The sequence below is a fragment of the Barbatula barbatula genome (genome assembly GCF_947034865.1).
Source record: "Barbatula barbatula genome assembly, chromosome: 8".
Lineage (NCBI taxonomy): Eukaryota > Metazoa > Chordata > Actinopteri > Cypriniformes > Nemacheilidae > Barbatula > Barbatula barbatula.
This window is the reverse complement of record NC_136771.1, coordinates 21,677,219-21,699,238: the sequence shown is the minus strand read 5'-3', so window position 1 is coordinate 21,699,238 and position 22,020 is coordinate 21,677,219. Positions and strand designations below refer to the sequence as shown.

At 39.9% G+C, this 22,020-nt stretch overlaps 4 protein-coding genes across 8 annotated transcripts; 3 read left to right on the top strand and 1 right to left on the bottom strand.

Moving 5' to 3' along the window:
* The first annotated feature begins 262 nt into the window (after positions 1-262).
* nansa (N-acetylneuraminic acid synthase a) lies at positions 263-3,299 on the top strand. Its single transcript, XM_079462576.1, has 6 exons — positions 263-555; positions 1,257-1,472; positions 1,839-1,938; positions 2,065-2,219; positions 2,304-2,570; positions 2,785-3,299. Exons 1-6 carry the CDS (start codon positions 424-426, stop codon positions 2,992-2,994), a joined length of 1,080 nt encoding a protein of 359 aa, XP_079318702.1. The 5' UTR covers positions 263-423; the 3' UTR covers positions 2,995-3,299.
* Positions 3,300-3,776: 477 nt separating this feature from the next.
* Positions 3,777-10,544, top strand: clta (clathrin, light chain A). Of its 3 annotated transcripts, XM_079463117.1 has the most exons (6): positions 3,812-4,151; positions 5,503-5,528; positions 5,956-6,073; positions 6,175-6,286; positions 7,408-7,461; positions 8,748-10,457. In XM_079463117.1, the coding sequence occupies exons 1-6, from the start codon at positions 3,965-3,967 to the stop codon at positions 8,953-8,955; spliced, it is 705 nt and encodes a 234-aa protein (XP_079319243.1). In that variant the 5' UTR covers positions 3,812-3,964; the 3' UTR covers positions 8,956-10,457. The 3 variants fall into 3 exon arrangements, with proteins under 3 accessions (XP_079319244.1, XP_079319243.1, XP_079319245.1); XM_079463118.1 differs by lacking the exon at positions 7,408-7,461 and having other exon boundaries at positions 3,777-4,151; positions 9,776-10,544; XM_079463119.1 differs by lacking the exon at positions 8,748-10,457 and having other exon boundaries at positions 7,408-7,586.
* sclt1 (sodium channel and clathrin linker 1) lies at positions 10,509-19,350 on the bottom strand. 2 transcript variants are annotated; one of them, XM_079463116.1, is made up of 23 exons: positions 19,195-19,350; positions 18,991-19,063; positions 18,773-18,814; positions 18,616-18,683; positions 18,450-18,499; positions 18,215-18,287; positions 17,950-18,005; positions 17,444-17,573; positions 16,314-16,436; positions 15,657-15,722; positions 14,672-14,742; positions 14,106-14,196; positions 13,898-13,989; positions 13,641-13,818; positions 13,437-13,535; positions 12,922-12,993; positions 12,754-12,828; positions 12,165-12,310; positions 11,886-12,078; positions 11,578-11,774; positions 11,422-11,500; positions 11,236-11,331; positions 10,509-11,148 (listed from the first exon to the last, which is right to left on the bottom strand). In XM_079463116.1, exons 3-23 carry the CDS (start codon positions 18,804-18,806, stop codon positions 11,086-11,088), a joined length of 2,052 nt encoding a protein of 683 aa, XP_079319242.1. In that variant the 5' UTR covers positions 18,807-18,814; positions 18,991-19,063; positions 19,195-19,350; the 3' UTR covers positions 10,509-11,085. The 2 variants fall into 2 exon arrangements, with proteins under 2 accessions (XP_079319242.1, XP_079319241.1); XM_079463115.1 differs by having other exon boundaries at positions 18,991-19,305.
* A 120-nt stretch (positions 19,351-19,470) lies between these two features.
* On the top strand, positions 19,471-21,725 carry cUnh4orf33 (chromosome Un C4orf33 homolog). 2 transcript variants are annotated; one of them, XM_079463114.1, is made up of 6 exons: positions 19,471-19,705; positions 19,822-20,075; positions 20,352-20,412; positions 20,489-20,540; positions 20,942-21,141; positions 21,243-21,725. In XM_079463114.1, exons 2-6 carry the CDS (start codon positions 19,853-19,855, stop codon positions 21,361-21,363), a joined length of 657 nt encoding a protein of 218 aa, XP_079319240.1. In that variant the 5' UTR covers positions 19,471-19,705; positions 19,822-19,852; the 3' UTR covers positions 21,364-21,725. The 2 variants fall into 2 exon arrangements, with proteins under 2 accessions (XP_079319240.1, XP_079319239.1); XM_079463113.1 differs by lacking the exon at positions 19,471-19,705 and having other exon boundaries at positions 19,749-20,075.
* The last annotated feature ends 295 nt before the right edge of the window (positions 21,726-22,020 follow it).

Here is a 22,020-nt window from a genome sequence, read left to right as displayed (position 1 = left end):
GAACTCTCTGTAAGTCGCTTTGGTTAAAAGCGTCTGCTAAACGTAAATGTAAAATGTATGTTTCTTTAAAAGAAATTATGCACTTTTTGATCAAGAAATAGAGACTGCAAATAGAGATACATACTCGGATGCCATAAAACACAGTAAACTGTAACATTTGTAACATGTCTAAAGTTATACTAAAATACATGCTGAAATATTTCTACTTTAACCCTCAGCTTCGTTCGGCAGACTTCAAGTCAATTACGACTTTTATTTTGAAGCGCATGGGCGTGTAGGCATAAGTAAACCCGGAAGTTCTATGCGCTCTTTTATCACTGCATTTGACGCGTATAACCAAAGCAGCGACAGCTCGTGCGGGACAAACTCACTTACTGTCATATTCTCAACACTTCTGTCTGTCTTTCTGCACTTGTAGTAAAGATGCCTCTTGAATTCGAGTTGTGTCCCGGTCGCAAGATCGGCGGGAACAACCCGTGTTTCATTATCGCAGAAATCGGACAGAATCATCAGGGAGACATTGAAATCGCCAAGAAAATGATCAAGATGTCAAAGGTAAGATTTTATTTAAATGGCTCGACATCGATACGAATTTCATCGTCTTTGCAAACCTACAAATTAAAAACAAAACTGGGGAGAAGTCATTTAGATGTCAGCTTTCTAACGTAATAAGTGTGTTAAATAGTTAATTTATTATAATAAATGATCAGATTTGCGAGTGCTGGTTTATTATGAAGTGGATTTTAAAAGGTTTCTCACAGCAGGCAGTGAAGCAGAAGACGACAGGTGCTTTATTTGATGCGGGGCATAAAATAGTTGTTCATTCAACTCTCAAATCACTCCCTTCATTGTGTACGTTACATAAAATGTTGCCATGGAGTGAAGACTTACAAGCTATAATGTGTTATATAATGTAATGAAATAAAATAAACTTCCTGTGAATTAGAATGTAATAATTCAGTGTGTTTCTAAATAATACATAAAAGCCCCACTTCAGAGTAACGTCGGGTTGTTTTGTTGTAATATATTTAAAAACAAGTTACAGAAGCCACAATTGTGCGCAATTATGTGAATTTCCCCCTTTTCTTTCTTTGTGCGTGAAATCTTGCTGTAAAACGTAACGAAAATCCACGTTTTACGTCATCTATCCAGCGTTCTATACGTTGAACCGGTTCCAGTATTTGAAGCTTCTTTGTAATTCATTATTTTGTTTGTAGTGTCGTCATTCGACATTCTTGCCTTTATTGTCTTTGTAGGACTGCGGGGCGGACTGCGCGAAGTTTCAGAAGAGCGAGCTGGAGTATAAATTCAATAAGAAAGCGCTGGAGAGGCCGTACAGCTCCAAACACTCGTGGGGAAAAACTTACGGAGAGCACAAGCGCCATCTAGAGTTCAGCCACGAGCAGTACAAAGAGCTGCAGCAGTATGCCAAAGAAGTGGGGATCTTCTTTACTGCGTCGGGCATGGATGAGGTGAGCGGGTTACTGTCTTAAAGATCAGACTTTATAATATACAAGTAGGTGTTAATATGTTGTTTATATGTTTTTTGTCATTTTGCACTGTTCCCTGCAAGAGATTCCTACTTTACATGTTAAACAGTTAGGTGAAAGTGTTTCAAAATGGTTCTTTTGTCACACTTTTATGTATTAAACTTTAGTTTTTTTCAACAGTAGTAGTAATAATAATAGTAAATACAGCATAATATAAATCAAATACGGATAGAATATTTTACTTTGCTGTTTGTATGACATCATTGTCTCAAAACTTTGCTTGCATACTAAACAATGTTGTAGGTTTAAAGTTTAAATGTTGCTGTTCTCTTGTAACTCTGCTTTAAGATGGCTGTAGAATTCCTTCACGAACTCAATGTGCCTTTCTTCAAAGTTGGATCGGGAGACACTAACAACTTTCCCTACCTCAAGAGAACTGCCCAAAAAGGTTTCCGTCAAGTTTAAATTTTGGTTAAACGAAGCTAATAAATGCTATTTGTACTACTAAAGTACAATTACCATTATCAGTGCCATTATAAAAACGCAAACCTCTGTAAACTCTTGTGTGTAACAGGACGTTCCATGGTGGTGTCCAGCGGCATGCAGTCCATGGAGACGATGCGTCGTGTTTACGCGACTGTAAAAGAGCACAACCAAAACTTTTGCATCCTGCAGTGCACGAGTGCATACCCGCTGGAACCCGAGGACGTCAACCTGCGAGTCATCACGGTAAAGCCACCGGAGAAAAATGTGTTCTTTATTATTAAACAACAATCATCTATACACATAGCATTCCTATGTTCCAAATGACAGGAATACCAAAAGGAATTCCCAGACATTCCCATTGGGTATTCGGGCCATGAGAGTGGGATCAGCATCACTGTAGGTGCAGTCGCACTTGGGGCGAAGGTTGTGGAGCGGCACGTTACCCTGGACAAGACTTGGAAGGGCAGCGATCACTCCGCATCCCTGGTGCCCGAGGAACTGAAGGAGTTGGTGCAATCTATCCGCACCGTCGAGAGAGCTTTGGGCACCGGGAAAAAAACCATGCTGACTTGCGAGGTGCCGTGCCATGATAAGGTTAGAACAAATGCATTCTCTTACACTCTTTCTCTCACCTTACTCCATTACAGTCTAAATTTATGTTTTTATCCGACCCGTCAAGTATGTAAGAACTGCTTTCTCCACCGTGCTTTTTTTCTTAGCGGGTTGTTATTTTTCCAGCTTGTCTATAAGAAATCTGCTTAGTCGGAACATTCCTGTAAGTATTTTCCTGTCTTTCACTTCTCTTAAGCTGGGGAAGTCTGTCGTCGCAAAGACGGCCATCCCAAAAGGTACAGAACTAACGCTTGACATGCTGGCCGTGAAAGTAGCAGAACCGAAGGGTGTAGCTCCAGAAGACATCTTCCAGCTGGTGGGGAAGAAGGTGACGATAGACATCGAGGCAGATGAGAGCATCTCTGGGGACGCGGTCGACAACTATGGCAAGAAAGTTAAAGCCTAGGGAATGCTAAATGTCTCTTCATTGCAGTCAGACAGAAGTTTACACACATTTGTGGATTTCTGCCAAATATGCATTATGGTTGAACCGCTGTTAAAAAGGCACTGAATCTTTGTCTGTCCGGCAGAAAAACACACGTTCAACAATACAATAATGCATTTTTATTTTTTCACACCTGTTCCTAATGTATGGGTTATCGTTTGCCAAATACTGTTGAATAAATAACAGAAAACAAATCTCCTCTATGATTTCTTACTCTACTGTGTGGTCCATTTGTTGATTCTGAATAAATAAATTCAGAAAAATTCTAGATGATTGATTTATTTTCAGATTACCGCAATTTAACTTAAAATCAACTAAACGTGCTTACTATTGTCAAACTTAAAAACCTTACAAAAATAATGTAAATAGGGCTTCAATTCAGTTTCTTTATTTGATTTTTGAATTAAAAAAGTATGCAAGTATGCGTCATTCTATGCATGATAAAGTATGCATACTTTGTTTTAAATTACCAATTCAATGCGCCAGTACATACATGGAGTAGTACATTTCAGAACTAGTATTGTCCCTTTTGTGTAATATTATTTTCACGTTAAATAACACAATCGTCGCACTCAAACGAAGTTTTGAGGTTACAGTAATTTATCACAAAGCCTTGTTTATATTTATATCGATACGTGTGCGTCGCATTAATCTGCTGCAACGCCCTATCAGGGCACGCTGAGGATCACGGGACTTGCTCAGCCGCGGTTAAGTCATTTCATTGGCCGACGACTCAACTCTCTCTCGTATGTACGGACGACAGAACGGTCCGTCAAAAATACACTCCGCTGATTGGCCGAGCGTCGTTTTCTTCTCGCTTGTGCTTCCTTAAGCACCTCCCCCGCTGACATTAAACCGGAGCCGTCGACGAGGAAGACATCAAGGCGATTTGTGTTTCAACCGTTCTCAATCTCAACACATTTATCCGGCCATGGACGATTTTGATATGCTCAGTGCCCCTCAGAGTAGCGCGGGGAACGGCGTGGGGGCTGACGAGGACCCGGCGGCGGCGTTCCTGGCCCAGCAAGAGAGCGAGATCGCGGGCATCGAGAATGACGAGGGCTTCAGCATCCTGGACAGCGGAGACGTGCCATCATCCCTGATCCAAGACCAGGACGGTGGGTTAGCGCCGACCGATCCGAGACGTTTTTAGGCGAATTAATACGTTTTAACCGCGTTGTCGATCAGTTCAATGAACGTGAGGACAACGCGCTGTTTTATTCGGCGGTTAGCGAGCTAACTTTAGCCTTCATTAAGAGCTCTGTATGAATTAACGTGTAGGGTTTGCGTGGATGCGAGTGTGTTGCAGATCAGATCTGTTATGCAGATCAGCTGTCCAGATAGTCAGTCTCAATGGTGTACTAGACTAACAGTAAAAGGAAACCGGAAACCAGATGTTATCTTTAACTCCGCTATTTGGGTAGATCTGTTATTTAACTATCTGATCCCAAAATGAATTCCTGTGTGGATCGGAACCCATCGGTCACTTTGTGACCATTGTATCTTTAACATTACAGATCATTGGAGCGGAATGGCTTTTTATTATATACTGACCTTTGGACTGAAGGTGTGTTGTCAATGCAGTTGCTTTACAGGACTAGAGACATATGTATGAGCAACCCATGATTCGCCAATGTTTTATTCCAGCGCACTCATGATTCCCATTCTGTTTCCACCAATTCATACCATCTCTTCTAGGTTGGCTCTTTCCAAGTTATCGAGAACCATCCGGCCATCATGCATCTCCCAGTCCCGGCAAAATGAACCGTTTCACATGCAAATGTGACCTCTACTGATTTTCTTTCTGCTATAAATGCACATCGCAGATGACTTCAAACGCCTACACCGAGAAAGATGTATATTGGTGACCTTTACTGTAAATACATTCTGGTTTGACGTTAAATATTCGCCTGTAATGTCAACAATAACACAGAAGAAAATACTACCCGTGAATGTCGCCATGGCGTTCTCTCATTGGGGGCTATTGGCTCGAATGCTTCTCTGGCCGAAAGGGTTTGAATAAATAATGGCAGGGATGTGGTTTCAGGAGCACAAAGGCAACTTCGATTTAGGAGGACGGCGTTAGATCTAGGGAGGCGAGAGGCAACGGTCTTGCTTGCATTGCAATATGCAGCTAAATGGAGTCAACCTGCATGTTGAATACGGTGCATTAGTTAAGGCCAAAAAGGATTCATAGGATTTCAGTAAAAATCCTTTAGTTGATTGAAAATGTTCAGATGATGCTGATGACAACATCTTTTCAAAGATGTTGCGTAAGCTTTCCACCGATTCAGGAAGAAAGTCAGCAAAACCACGGACGGGGGAGATACCCTATATCCTGTTCACCAGCGACAGCACAGCCATTTGCTCAAAGATCCTTTGTCCAACATATGTTTATGTTAACAGAGAGAACCGAATGAGAATTTGATAAATGCAGTTTTGACACTTGTGTTTCTTTTGTCTTTTCAGGAGCGATTAATGGAGATCTTCATGGGGTAAGATCTTAAAGGCTACGTGCCTGTATTCCATCATGCACAAAATATACTTTTATTGGTTCACTCATATCACACATTAGCTGCCTTCGATGTGTATTTTGCTGAAGGAATGTTTGGATACGAGTAACTTAAGAAAATTATTTATTTGTATTTAACAGTCTGAAAGATCATGTGCATGTTCAGTAAATAATAGGTAAAGGATGATATCTTTAGTTTTCCTAAAATATACCATAAAATAGAAGTTAAGACTAAGATTTGTACTGTTTAAATCTGCTTTTCAACAGTTGCTGTTTAGTTGAAAAGATGGCTTTACAAAGCCTATATTGCAAGCTGCTGAAAAATAGGTTGATCATTTCTTTCTGAGTTCTTTTGCTTAGTCCTGGCATCAGCATGGTTCGGAGCCTTCACTTTGTTTGCTTTTCCGTAGGAGAGTAACGGCCCTTCAGATTTTTATGCGGCCATCTCCAGCGCAGACCGATTACAGGCCGAGCCGGAGAGCTTGAGGAAGTGGAGAGAGGAGCAGCGCGAGAGGCTCGAGCAGCTCGGTGAGGAACAACGGACTTGGCAAATCCGTCGTGATCGTTGAAGCTTGAATGCAGATATGGCAAGCCGTGAAAAGCCTGACAAATGCTCGTTGTGTTTGCAGATGCTAACTCGCGAGAGCAGGAGGTGGAGTGGAAGGAGAAGGCCAAGTTGGAGCTGGAGGAGTGGCACACCAGGCAGAACGAACAGCTGGAGAAAACCAAAGTCAACAACAGGTATACGACACAGACGCTGTAGTTTTAATCTAAAGGAGGCGTTTAAAGCGGAGAATCTGTAGCAACTTCATCTAAAGGAGAAGCTAAAATCCAGGAGATGTGTGTAGGTTTTTTCTTTTATATGGGAATAGACATGGTGGAATCTATAGAATATCAGCTTTTTATTTCAGTTCTGTCAATAGTATTCAGCAGAGTGTCTGTTATGGGTACGTAGTAGTTAAAAGGTAACAATAAGTGTTTTTGTAATAATTAAAATATGTATAAATAATCTGCATGAAATTCAGATTGTTACTGTAAAAGGATTACGAATGTTACTTATTCAGAGAGGAAACCGAGTACAAGCGTAACAGATTTGACACACTGACCTTGGAATGGTCATCATGTGATTTCCCCCCAGACGCACGCTGTTTTGTAGTCACATGAACTGAAGCAGTTACTCTCTAGTAAGATGTTTTGGTTGCACTTTATTGTACAGTACTTGTACTTACAGTGTACTCACCTAAGAAAGTACTGGGTAACTACATGGTATAAGTTTAGGTGTAGGTTCAGGGTTAGGACCTATTTATTACCCAGTTATTATATTTACTGTAATAATTACGCAGTATGTACGTGGGAAACAAGAGATGATTTTTGCTCTAAGAAACTCGTCAAAAGCTTTTTTCCATCCAGTGAATGGACGGAGTGGTCAGATTTAGTATGACACAATGATACTTACAATCGCAGTAAACATAACATCGCAATCTGAAATGTATTGATTCTTTTGCGCTGCAGACAGAAAATCGGATTTCAGCTGACATTGTATCCGAGCGTTTAATACACCTCTGCATTTCGCAAACATCCAAAACCATTCGAGCGCCTCGGACTATCTCAAATCTCTCTGATTGTCTCTCACCTTTTGTGTGCTAAATTGTTTCAACTCCTCATATTTTAACGTCTCGTTTGTCTCTCGCGTCCTGTGCGCGTGTGTAAATCCATCTGTCAGCTCGTCGTTCACTTAAATGCACTTGGCTTGGATGCTAACATTTTGGTAACAGCGTGTTTTGCCTCTGTATAAGTGTGTTTTCTCCATTTTACCTCTCTCTGTTCTCTCCTGCTTCACTGCTCTCCTCTGGGACTCCCAGGGTGCTGGATGAGGATTTCTACAAACAACCCTTCGCTGATCTGATTGGTTATGTGTATGTTGCTAAACTAACATCCCTTCTTTTCTCATGCATTTCTCATTAACACTCCTTCCCCTGCATCTTTTTCATCACCCGTCACACATGTGTAACCAAACTCTTGGTTAAACTCCTCATCATTAAAATACAAGTGGTTATCATTAGCATTAGAATTCACATATATGATAAATGATTATTCATCCTATGCACGCCTTCCATTTACTCCCTTATACGTTACAAAATACATAGCAGACCTTTCATCAGTCTTACTCATGCCAGTTATGTTTTTTTCTTAACCCAGTTTTCATTTTTTAATTTAACCCATTATTGGTCATACGGTCATGTTGTGCATTTGTCACGATGTCTGCATTTTGTTTAAAATGATAAACATCTAAAAGATTGTGTCAATTGTGTGATTAGTCAATGTTACTTATTGTCTAGCACTATTATTAGAAATTTGTTATATTGTAGTGATATTTAGTGCAGTAGTTAACTTCAAAGCAACTATGTCTCCATGTGGTGTCGTAGCCAAGCATATTTTCAAATGCTTTATTTTGCCACATTTATCAATTTTATCATAAAAATGATTTATAAGCATATAGATTACAATCAAAGGTGCACGAAGTCATTTGTTTTCATGCTAATTCAACAGCGGTCATTGACTTTATATCAGTACATAATGGTGTGAATGTAGCATCAAGATTTCCATTCTAAAAATACCCTATTTTCCACTCTTTGTCACTCGTAATATATGTTATACCCCCGAAAAATGGCCAAAATTGAGTTGGGGTGTCTGGCCAGTCATGTGATCTCAACATGGGATGGATCGACCCAAAGAACTTTGTTTCTTTAGATGTAAAAATGTAGCTACTTGGTGCACCTTTAACCCCCGGCTGGCCATTTCGCCGGACACCTAGTTGCTCTTAATGCGGTGTTAGATTTGAGGAAGTATTGTTTGCCTTTAGGTAGAGCAAAACTGTCCCAGACTAGAACTGTCCTCTTAGTTCTGCAGCCCTCATGTTGACCCTGGACCTCTTTGCGCTTCTGCCTATTCCGCAGAACTATTGTAAACGTTAGCCGCTTTCTTTTGCTTGGTCTCTCAACTGAAGCGCCAGTTGAGACTGCCGAACATCAATGACGGCTGCAAGCTAAGCGCACTTAGAAACACTCCTAAGATGACTTGGGTATTTGAAAAGTGCATGCCTGCTTTGGTCATCTGCATAAATCTCATTTCTTTTGGTTTTCTATTTATCTGACTTGTGATCTGTTTCTCCTTGTTTTTTCTTTTCTCTACGCACCTTAAGCACTCACATTAACCATCCTTGCTACCGCCTAGACCAGTTAAGTAAAAAAAAGACAAGAAAAGCAAATATGCTCGGGGAACAAATAACACTTTTTGCAAATCATTACACCAATGAATTTCTGTCTTTATCAACATGTTTCTGCTATAAAAAAAGAAAGCAAAACATAAGTTTCTGGATGTCCTTTTGTGGTGATGTGTTGGTGCACTAGTCTTGTGCGTTGATGTAGTTGACTGTGACAGTGATAACCTCATTGGCTTTTCATACCCATTTTGCTGTGTATATTGTGTTATTAGTGGAGCGTTTTGCAAATCTACTGGACTGAGTCCACGGCAGAGGACTCGGTTTGTCTAACAGGGGCCGGGTGAAACGGGGATAGTTTACAATTTCCTTACCGGACGTCAATCTATTTCATTAGCCAAATCTAATATTTTTTCATAATGTTTGGCTGGTTTAGGGCCCCGCTTTTGGTCACTGCCAGCGCATGGCACGTTCAGCCTCTGCACGATGATTCTGTGGTTAAAATAAGCTAATTTGCCTGTCAATCGCTACATTGAAGGGTCATTAGCGTACGATTAAGTACAACAAATTATTTTAACCAATTGAATCGCTGCGAAATATGATTGGCTCTCCCGTAACCCTTTTCCTGCCTTCAAGGTCAAGTCACTAGTTCTGATAATGGTGGGGCATGATGCTACCATCTGTTTTGGATGTGGTCACATAAAGAACGTCTCTTTATGAATGTATTACCGTTGGATGGAAATAAAAACAAGGGTTAACTCGAACGCAATTCTGCTTTGGGACGTTTGCCTCTTTCCTCCTAACAAAACCCTCACAAACCATTTCAACCTTTGTAGATCTAAATGGTAAACACACATGCTGGATAAATCATCTCATTGGATCAGTTAGTCAAATTCATTCAAGATATTCTGTGGGGCGCGAAGGAGGTCAGCGGTTGCGTACTTCAGCACAATGCGTCCGAGCGTGTTTCCGTTTATTGTGGGATGCTGATTGTTCTCTGTTGTCGACAGGGCGGCCGAGGAAGCCATGGTGTCGGAGCTGGATGAGAACAGCCCTGGCACGGAATGGGAGCGCGTGGCACGTCTCTGCGACTTCAACCCCAAGTCTAGCAAGCAGGCCAAGGACGTCTCCCGAATGCGCTCCGTCCTCATCTCTCTCAAACAGTCCCCGCTCGTCCGCTAAGCTCCGCCTCTAATGAAACCACAGCTCCCGGCAGCCATAGTGGTTTTGCGACACCTACGTGTCTGAATTCCTTTGGCTGTAGTCCCATCACTAGGTTTTGAGATCCAATTCAATATATAAATAATCTATATTATGTTATTACATAATTTGAAATGGATGTATCTATATGTTTATATTCCATCTATAAATATATACATATATGACTGTTTTATTTTTTGTCTGTTTTATGGACCAAACTCCACAATGTGTTCAGTTTTTCATTTAGAGACAGTGTGTGGAATAGTGACACTATCAATCTATGCATTTCCCTTCTACAGTGTTGGGGAATAAAGTACTAACTGTCTTGTGTATGTTGTATACAGATGGTGGATATATCCTATGTGTGTGTGACCGTGTACACTTCAGTGTGTGAGATAATGGCACAAGTTTTCAAAGAACAGCGCTGTATTGCAGTAAATGTTGCCCCGTGTTGTCCATTCTGTTTCAATATGATTAAACACGTGAAATGTTAAGCGTGTCTGCGTGTCAATCAGTACAATAAAAATACACCTTTGTGTTTTTGAGTGCTTTAAAAATAAAAGGACATTCATATACAGCAAAGATACTTGAGTCAATGTTAAGAATGACCAATTTAACATCCAGCTTTACATTTGATTTGTTATCGGAGTCCCTTTAAGGTACAAAAAGGAATCAATACATTTTATATGCAAAGGTGTCATCCATTCAATACTTAAAATGGCTTTTACACTAAAAGTAAATTAAATTATATATATATATAACTAATCTTCTGACCAAAACTGCAAACATCACACTCTAAAAACAGTTGTGTTAAAAACACCACATTTATGTTACATTCAACACAACACAATAAATCGTGTTGATTTTTTAACAGTCTTCAGAGCATTTAATTCTTGGCAATACCTAATTATTATAAAATGTCTCCCAATGCAATCATTTTTTATTGATGGCTGGTGGCGATGTCATCAAAAGTCGTCAATGCAACAATACAACTCGTCTATAAATTCATGAAAAATGATCTAACAGTTACAAACTCGTGAGTAAACCCGTCTGACAATGAACAAAATGGTAACCTCACAGAATCTTAATCAGTCAAAGACGACAAAGTTGTGGTTTTGGTTTACGACAAAGTATCGAGATCCATCATGGACACCGCTTTTCTCCGCTGTGACATCACACTCAGCTGAAAAAAAGCAGAAAAGGATAATAAGACTCAGTACAACCTCAGTGCAGTTGCTATGGTCAGAGGGTGTATAAGATCATCTCTTACCTGCTGTGATGCGCTGGCTGCCCGTTGCTCCGCCTGCGTGAGACGCCTTTGTATACGTGTGTTTTTCTCCTGGTGCTCTGAAACCTGCCTCTCGTACTTCGTGAAGCAATTGCATATCATAACTGTTATGTAATAATGATTATGACCAACAAAGCTTAATAATGCAGATTCACTTTGTGTACACACCTCCAGTATCTTCTGATGGTCAGCTTCCAGCTGGATCTCCAGCTCCTGAGCACGCTGCTTCTGTCTGTTCAACTCTGACCTGCAACGATCACACGTTTTAGTTAAACCTTTATTTTTACTCATTAGCACAAAGGTCACGGCCGTGCGGGTGTTCACCTGAGGCTGCTCAGCTTCTGCTGGAATGCCTCTGTGAGCTGCTTGACCTCATCTTTATACCGGCTGATGGTTTTCTGTTGAGCGAGGAGCAGTCTGCTCACACCAGCGCTGGAGGTTTTACTGCTCTCCTCCATCTCCCGCAGCCTGGACTCTAAACCCAGCTCCTTCACGCACAGCTCCTGTTGCATCGATGATACCTGCACACGTGAGAAAAATCCTTATTTTACTCTTACCTAGTATTTGAAAGTATGAATAAGAATAATGTAAAAGCGTCTGCCAAGTGTGTCGAGATTTGTATGGTTGTAAACCTGTTGTTTGGCACGTCTCTGAGCCAGCGAGCACTCTTTCCGTAGCGCCTCCATGTCTCTGAGCAGCTTCTGGTTCTCCTGCTGCAGCGTGACTCTCTCCTCGCTGATGGACGTGCTCTCCTGTCTCACGTTGGTCAGGGCTGACTGGAGCCTCCGCACCTCCTCCTGACAGCGCGACAGCTCCTCCGAATATCTGCATTTTAGGAAGTAGTTGACTACTGTGGATACAGTATGTCCTCATGTTTGTATTTTTCGATTTATGAAGGTGCGTATTCTTACTCCATCTCCATCTTCTTCATTTTGTTTATCGTGCTGTTGAGGGTGAGCTGCGCTTCGTCCTTCAGTCGTTCGGTGTTCAGAAATCTCTGGTGAAGAGCCTCCATCTTCCTCAGCTCGGGCTCTCCAACACGTCCTTCTTTATATAACTACACCGCACAAACAATTGAACAGATTTAACAGTGTGCACCCAATGAAGGTCATCTATATGTTCGTCTGGAAATTGTTTTGTATGAAACACAAAAAACCTTTTAGAAAATATACAGATATGTTGAAATTCAACACATGCTGGACAAGAATGAACACAACACGTCTAGACATGCTGAATAAATGAAAATTCGGAATGGTCTCTTAATTTTTTCCACGGCTGTAGTTAGCCACATTATAAAACATATGCGCACGTAAAATCAAAAACCTGAACAACATTTTTGTCGACTTAACAGCAAAAAGGCCACGTGAGGCAATGTATGACAGGCATCGTGGGAAGCACTTTTCTTTACGTCATACCATAACTGTTTTACTATCACAGTAACGCGGAGCCTCTTGTGGCTTCTTGCTAAATTGAATAGTGTTAGTGTGAATGTGCATTCACTTTTCCCAACTCCTCCTCAACAGCTTTTCTCTCCCGATGGGCTCGTTCAATTTGCATCTCTTTATCGGCACATTCCTACACACACACACAAACACAAGCAGAAGACACATTTAAGTCACACACGTGCAGTAAATAGTGAGTCTCTTAGATGTATGCTAAGATGCTCACCAATTGCAAGGCAGACAGCTCCTCAGCCATGTGTTGAATCTGAACATTGCACTGCTTACGGACATTATCCACCTATAGAGAAATACAAAACAATGAGCCAGTTACATTTATACATTTGACGCACACTTTTTAGTAGGGCATATATGGATGTTAAAGGGATACTCTGAAAATGATGCCATGAATGATTCACCCTCAAGTTGTTCCAATTTTTGCAAATAATTGTTTTGTTCGGTTGAACACAAAGAAAGGTATTTGGAAGAATGTAAGCAACTTACAGTTCTGTAAGAATCTATAAGAATATGAGAGACAGTCATAAGTGACCCTAAACTTTTGAGCCATAGAGAATCTGTGGTTTTCAATTAGTTCCTTGTCAGTCTATGCTTAAATCCAGACATCAAATCAAGAAACGACACCAAAAGCAGCCATGCTGTGCTTTTCTGGTTCTTACAGTCAAGTTATTTCTAGCTGTGGAACTTCAGAGCAAATGCGTCATTATCAGTGACAATAACACGTGCCTCTTTCCTAGTGCGCACAGCTGCGTCCTGTACGAGCCGTTTCATCGCCTCCTTCATCTTCTCCAGTTCTTCTGCTCTCTGCTTCTCTCTGAGCTGAGCCTACAGTACCGCACAAACACGTACACGGGAGTCATTGCAGGCAGGTGAAAACATCTCAGAGCTTGGGCTGGGTGTGTATGATGAGTTTAATGGAAGGAGTGAGACCTGCTCTTTCTGAAGTGAGGCCTCCTCGGCTAGCTGGATGGAGCTCCTGAGGCGACTGAGTGCTTCGAATTTCTCCTCCTCTAGAGAGGCACAGCGACCCTGCAGTTCTCCCACCTGCCTCTCTCCCTCGGTCTGTTTCCTGTGTACTGACTCAGAATCCTGTGTTGCAGCTTTAAGCCTTAAAACAAAACATGCACAATAAGTAGTAGTACTAGTAGTAGTATATAGACACAGACACTATAACTGATAATGAGCACCTGGCCTCCAGCTGGGTCAGTGCAGTCTGCATTTGCTGAAGTCTTCGGTCGGATGTTTCTTCTCTGCCCTGAGCTTCCGCTGTGTCTTCTTCCTTCACAATTACACACAAAAACTATTATGAAAACCCTTTTTAATCACAGGTTGACAAGAACATTTATGCAAGAGTAACAATGGCAGCGTGCAGAGCATGTGTGGCCCATCTCTCACCTTTCTCTGCATTTGATCCTGGACGTTCTGGAGGAGTTTGGTCATCTCTTCCACTTTAGCTGCGGCTGATCTCTGCTCCAGCTTGGCTTGTCTAAAAAAAGACGTTTCTGTTTTTGTAAAAAGTAGCTTTTGTTGGGTGTGGAACACACTTTAAAGAGATAGTTCACCCGTAAATGAAAATTCTGTCATCATTTACAGACCTTCTTGTCATTTTAAACCTGTAACTTTCTTCTAGAGAACACAAAAGAAGATGTTGGTAACCGAAAAACGGCGGTTCCCATTCGCTTCCATCGTTTTTTGTCTAAACAGTAAAAGTCAACGGGTACCGCCTTTGTTTGGTTACCAACATTCTTCAAAATATCTTCTTTTGTGTTCTGCAGAAGAAGGAAAGTCATTCAGGTTTTGACATGACAATAGGGTGAGTAAATGATAACAGAATGGTCATTTTTGGATCATCTATCACTTTAAATGTACTAAGTTAATGTGACTGTGCTACAGTTATACAAGGAATAAAACACTAAAAGCGACTGAAGTTCAGATAGACAGTTGACCATCTGGAGCACTACCTGAGTTGGCCACGTAATTCTTCCAGTTCACTGCTCTGTTCCGCCACGGTCTTCAGGAACTGCTGATTTGTCTGAGTGTGACAGGAGAGACATGAACGCCGGCTAGGCATAATCCCAAACACACACATGTGCCCAAAAAACCAACCGGTCAAAGCGAAAGATAGAGATGACAGAAGTGTGTTTGGAGGTAGAGATGAGACGGGTGTGAAAAAGGTGGGTGTGCTGTACTGCTCATTAAAAATTAAACAATAGAATAGTATTTCTCTACAAGCACCACACACACACACACAAAGATACAATGCTGAACAATGAACAACACTCACTCGAAGAGGTGGGGTTCTGACTACTGAGAGACAGAAAAGTGCAAGGATAACACATTTAAAGCCATTGTGTAACAGCTGAAACCACAAAGAATCCTTTAACAGCCCCATTATCAACTTAAATTAACATTAAAGTGATAGTTCATGCAAAAATATATATTCTGTCATCATTTACTCCCCTAGTCATTTTAAACACGTATGACTTTCTTTCTTCCGCAGAACACAAAAGATATTTTGATGAAATTTGGTGACCGAACAGCACCGGCCCCCATTCACTTCTATTGTTTGGACACAAAACCAATGCAAGTGAATGGGGTCCATTTAACAACATTCTTCAAAATATCGTCTTATGTGTTCTGCGGAAGAAAAAAAAATACAGGTTTAAATGATGACAGAATTTAGATTTGGGTGAACCATTCCTTTAATAACTTCCAAAGTGTAACATATTAATAAATGGGATTTCATACATATGCATTGACATTTTATTTTTTTATGTGTCTATTTTTAATGGTTGATATATTTCCAAATCCACACTATTATATTTGTTTTAAAAAAACCTACAAACAAACCTAGACATTTTATTTGTATAATGTCATGTATTTTAATATTCAATACAGAATTGTCATGAATGGGCATGTCATAATACATGGATCCGGTTCGCTTACCGATTCAAGCTTCTGATTGGCCAGCTGGAGTTGTTGGGCGTGTTGTTGAACCTGTCCCAGCTGATTCTAAAACACAGGACAGTTTTCAGTTAGATCTGCCAGAAGACAAATCGTTTCAATTATTTATAAGTATTGTATATTATAATGAGGCACTAGTACGTCAAAGCCAAATGCAAATACTGAGTACAAAGAAAAAGAAACACAGCCTGGCACGCCTTGTGTTTGAAGTGAAAGTTTGAAGTGAAAAGATGTTAGAGAGAAAATCTTTTGCTGCTAAGTGTTTATTTGTATTGTATATTTACATTTATTGATTTTAATTAAAAACACATTCATATAATTTTCATAAGAGTTGATAATTAATATGTATTAATTCATATTAAACATAGCATTTAAATGAATATAACTATATTCGTATAAAAACAAACTTTAATATATAAAGCATTTTAAATAAATAAAGCATACATGATCTTTTTGTAAACCTATATAAATTCTGACAAGTATTTGTATGGCATTGCTCTGGGTCTGTGTGTTCGGCTGTGCACGCATTAATATAGCTAAACACTGCCCTCTAGTGTTCAATCATAATAACTGACACTTTAGAAATAGGCTGATGTGGTGGTTGATAAACCCATCAAGTAAACCTGTGTGTTGAGTTACCTGCATGTGTTGTCGTTCGACTGCGTGTATCTGTCCGTCACTCACAGTGCCCTGGTATTCATTCTGCAGTCGATCTAACTCCTGCGCAGCCGCCTGCCACATCTTCATTGCCTGTTCCTTTTCCTGAAGAGACACAAACAGAACAAACTGTGGTTTTTAGCTATAATATTTTTTAAATCATCTTGGAATAATGATCAGATCAATGGGATCGGCAGATCAAATCCATAAACATTTGAGTGTCATCTTAAAGGTAGAGGAGAGAATAATTTATTAAAAGAACCATGTCAGATATAAATGCATGCTACTGTTTTACTATGTTTAGCATACTATAATTTTACTTGTGGTTAAGTTTTAGGGTGTATGCTAGCATATAAACATACTTATTCTGTTAAGCAGCTTGCACTTTGAAAAACAAAATGAATTGAATCAAAATGATAAAAACATCACAATATTCATATCGCAATGGTTTGCAAAACATGCATGTTGGTTATATAATAGTCCATTTTGAATATTTCAATACAGGCCAAATTGATTCAATATCACTATCGGTACAGCTCTCTCTATGGCCAGAAACAGGACCTCATTATATAGCTTAATATGCTCAATTTACAGCTAATTCTTTCATTCTCCTGTCATAAATTAGGACTCAGGATTATTGATACAGCGAGAAGTCAGTGAACTTTAAAAGAATTCACTTGAGCGATGTCTTCACCTGACACAGGGGAAGAAAAAAACACCCCTCGCCAGCTCTAGAGGTTTAAATGTGATTTGCGACATAACATTCTGGTGATCGGTTCCGTAAAAGAGGGCAAAGGCGGGCTGAAAGTGGAACGCTTGATGAGTGATGCACTAATATCTCATTACTTCGTAATGTCAAGTGTTGATATGTAATTCACAGGAGCACCTGGAGCTACTGCTCACTGATTAAAACCCCGTTCCCTCACCACACCGAGACCTGCGCAGTCTCATCATGTATTAACTAAAGCACATCACTTTAAATCCCGGACCACCTCTCTTTCCCTCTTGCGTGTCAAAGGACACTCGGGATACAGGGGCAGGTAAACACCTGCGGCCACACAGATCCGCTTGTGGGGTTTAGAGCTGGTTTCGGCGTAGGTCGGGATATTCACCTCCACGGCGCACTTGACCTGCTCCTCCAGGTTGCTGATGGCGACTGTGTCAGCTGCCGCACTACCTTCTGCTCCAGTGGAGAAAGACTGCAGCTGCTTCTCAATGGACATTCTCTGCTCTGCATGAAGCCTGGAAAGAAAAATATACATTTGTGACTTCTTTATTTGTTTTGAAATATTTGCTATGCTATTTCATCCTTAACAAAGTTAATTTAGTTTACTAAAAGTATCAATTTCAAAACATTTCTGTTAATAAAATACTGGATCATATAATAAATTGATCATATAAAGCAACAATTAAAAATAAATAAATAAATATTAAAATCACAAATGCATTAAAAAATAATTTTAAAAATGAATAAAACTATAATAACTTAGTTCAATACACAAATCACAAACTTTCTTCCAGCATTCAAGTGAGTTTTTGTGAAGGATGTGACTAGCCCCGATAACAACCGAGCGACTGGGTGCACATATCAGCAGGAGATCCATTCGAAAGCTCTTACCTCTCGTTCTCTTTTACCACCTGCTCCAGACCGGCTTTGACGTCAGTCATCTGCTGCTGCAAATGTGAAAGATAAACAAGTGTGAGAGTGTGTTCGAGGGGGATAATTGACAGAAAATGTACTCTTTAACTGCAAATGTTTTACATCCCACATTTACCTAACCTAGAAATAAATTGCAATTTACAGCTTGACAGCATGAAATCGGTTTCATCAAACTTTAGCTGCGGGGTGTAGAACAGTGTGTGCATTTTTGCATATTGTGTACCTGATAGAACCTTAGCTGCATCTCCATCTGTTGTATATGTCTGTCATACTCTTCTATTAGAGGAGCCATTAGCCTGATGCACATTCATATATTACATTAGTTAATTACAACAGTATTTTGGATTACAGTTTATTAACATATTGAATCAGTGTAAGGTCAGTCAACATAAATATTTGTATGCAGTATTGTGGCAAAGGCTGTTATGGATTGAAGCTCTCAGATTGGACGGACTCACCCTCTGTCTGACAGCCAGGGGGCTGCAGACTCCAGAACGACATCTTCAGCCTAAACAGAACAAGGAAGGGATTTAGTCCTCACATTATTCAAGCCGTTTAGACAGTTCTATGTATGGTTACATTTATTTTTGTAAATAAAAGCAATATATCGAATCAACAACTAACCTGTGACACCGAGGAAGGAGGAGGAAACTCATCCTGATATCTTCCCAGGACGGAGTTTAAACGGTTCACTGATCAAATGCAAAACAAATAAATATGAATGACTGAACATCTACCTGCACAACATTAGGTTTCAATTTAGGACAAGTCACATTCTCACCTTGGTCTCTAAGAAACTCTACCTCTGTTGTCATTTTGCAATCTGTAATATAGAAAAATGACACCGCTTAACAATTGAGGCTTACAATAAAACAGGTATAAAGAACCGAGTCTGAATCAATCGGCATATCCCTGGAGACTGTCTCCGTGTAAACATGCATTAGCCACTGCATTTACTTAACGTTACTATATAACGCATTATTTTACGAATAAACCCACATTATTAAAGTTCATTGATGTGCTTGATCTTGTTGAATAGATGCAATAAAAAAGATGCGAATTTGAGTGAAATCTCAGCAAAGCCTCAAGCTTCACTGGTATCCAGGGGGCGATTTTAAGTGCATACACAAAACAATCCTAACGGATGGACATATTTACATTTGCTTCATTATTAACGCGTATTATACATGTTTAGTATCGCACCGCTTGATATGTAAACACGTTGAGGAATCGTGAATCAAATCAAATGAAAAATAACACAGTATTTCTGCAAATCCTTCCGCCTTGTGGTTTGAAGAACCTCTCAGCCAATCAGATTTATTCTTGGGGACGCGGTGCGACTTACTAAAACGCTCCCGGGAAACATCAAGTTCATTTCGTTCCGGTGCTTATGTTGTTCCGATTGATTAGAGTTCCTCCCTCCTCCCTGTTCGTGAGAGTTTAGGGACTATTAAAATGACGGGGACCCTCGGTTTAACCGAGTCGGGTAAGACCTTTGACTCCCTTTTATTACACTGTTTGATTTGCCGCTGTGTATCTGCCTTCCTCGACTGTAAAAACTGATATGGGGTGTTTGGCAGATATGTTCCATCCAGGAAGTGTCATATATCAGGTGTTATATTTATTTATGACATGTCACTGTATCACTTATCTTTGATTGTTGAAAGCTATCACATATCAGACAGTCTTGAGCATTCAGTTGTGCAGTTCAAAGGTACACGTGATATAATATATATATTGTTATTTGCATGTTTATAAGCAGACTTAAATGTGTAAGCAATGTGTAACAACATCAACTGAGAACAGTTAATAGGTTTTTTATCGTTTCAGGTCCTCCTTGAAGTTCAGAAGACTATTCACAATGCTTAACATTTTCTGCGTCGGCTGTATACTTTTAACGGCAATGGAGTTTTGCATCAAGACCACCTGGGATAGTTTACCTGTGGATCACAAACCGGTCAAAATACGGTTTTCACCTGGTGAGGATGGCTTGATAATGCAGGTAACTGCTCCATTCTTCAATGACCCCCCAGCACCAGCTGGACCCCCTGGACAACCGTTTCCTGGTCTCTGGGATTATGAAGGTTTGTTCATCTGCACCTCTGACCATACATATAAATCATCTTTAGGGCATTTTTCTTATTTTAATTTGATGTTTTTATAGTTTTAAAGAGTGAAGGCAGTTGATCTTTCATACAGGCATGCAATCCTTGATCCCGGGATTATCTATTATAGATGATAGATATAAACAGCAAACTGATTCAATGTGGTTGGGAACTAAGTGAAGACGGTCTACAACAGTCAGTCTATAAATAAATGTTTGATTTTAACTGATTGTCTCATTCTTGATTGATTTGCAGTGGTTGAATCCTTCTTCCTGAACAGCAACACTGAGCAGTACCTGGAGGTCGAACTTTGCCCGTAAATTAAGCCTACAGTGATTTTCAGACACAGATTTTCAAACATGAATGTTATAACACTTGTCTTGGTTTTGCAGACATGGACAACATCTTGTTCTGCTGCTGAATGGAAAGCATAATGTTTTGATGGTAAGTATGTTTTAGCATTTAATAAAGGTATTTATTACATATTATGTGTTGTAAGCATACATTTGTACATATTCAAAAAACAACACAATGTTTACGTGCCACTGCACCGCTAGTGTTTTAGTCTGCAAAAATGATAAAAAATAGCTAAATATTTAGTTATAATAGTTAAAAATAACGTCAGACAGGTTTACGAACACTCCCCCCTCTGTCATTGGTCAGTCTAACTGTTAGTCCTGCCCCACTTTACTTGGCATGCAAGTGTAACAGAGACATCATCTTAACATTGACACACGAGACTCCAGCTTTAATGCATATAAATAAACATTGAGATAATAATATTAAATATTCCTGGATGTGACTTGACCATTAACTTAAGAACTATCCTTTATTACTTGTTATAGCAACAGCTTCCTCTTTCATTCATGGCCAGTACAGAGGACAAGACATGGAAGGGAGAAGCCCTGTTGCCTTGGAGGTATTTCCCTCCGGGCGTTGACAAGATGAACTCCTACGCCATCCATGGTTCTGGTGCTGGAAGGACATACGAGGCTCTTTATCCTGTACCTAGAGAAGATCTGCAGGAAGGACAGGGACCAGATTTGTAAGTTTAGATCTCAATGTACTACATGAGTTTCTCCCTAATAAGGTCACCAGTCTTAGAATGTGAGTATCCTTAACATTTCATGTCTCTTCTCCCAACAGCCATCGTCTTGAGTATTTCCAGAACTTCATGTTGCAAGGCATCATGGGAGAAGGCTGGGTCCAGCCAGAGTCTGATTTGTGGAAAAATGCAAACCAATATGAGCGGAAAAGCACAAATTAATTCAAACCTGGTTCATAATCGGGTTATTTGAAACACCGTAATGACTCGTAATTTGCTTTCATGGCTATGTAGGAGCACAAAGTCCACAGCAGCCTAATCAGAGTTAATGATGTGGCTTGTTTTAATGTGGGTATAATGGCTTTATAATGGGTTTTATTATCACAATTTAATAAATCTTGAATCAGTAATGCAGCACTAATCTCAGCTTTAAGTAGTACGTCAAGCACCAAATATCTCTGCATCGACGGGCAACAAATGGAAAGTGTTTTAATTTTTACTGAAATAAAATGAACCATTTAAATATGGAGATGTAAATGGGTTCCAAGCACATTAAGCAAAATAAACAAAAGAAATTCCCCAAACCTTCCAAGTGATTTCTCAAATCATTAAAGTTTATTGGATGTGTAAATGAGACATGTAATTAATTAATACAGTACTCGGCAACTACAAATAGTTGTCATTGACTCCAACCAAAATGTATAATAAACCGTGTGAGTATTATCACTCAACAAAAGCATGCATAATCAATAGACGCTACTTAAACTACAAATTAGCACCTAATAAGATGGAACACAAGTTTATAATTACAGCCGCTGTCCTTTAAATGAGTATTAACATAGACTAATTACTGAGCAGTTGCTCTTTTGCTGCTGAACG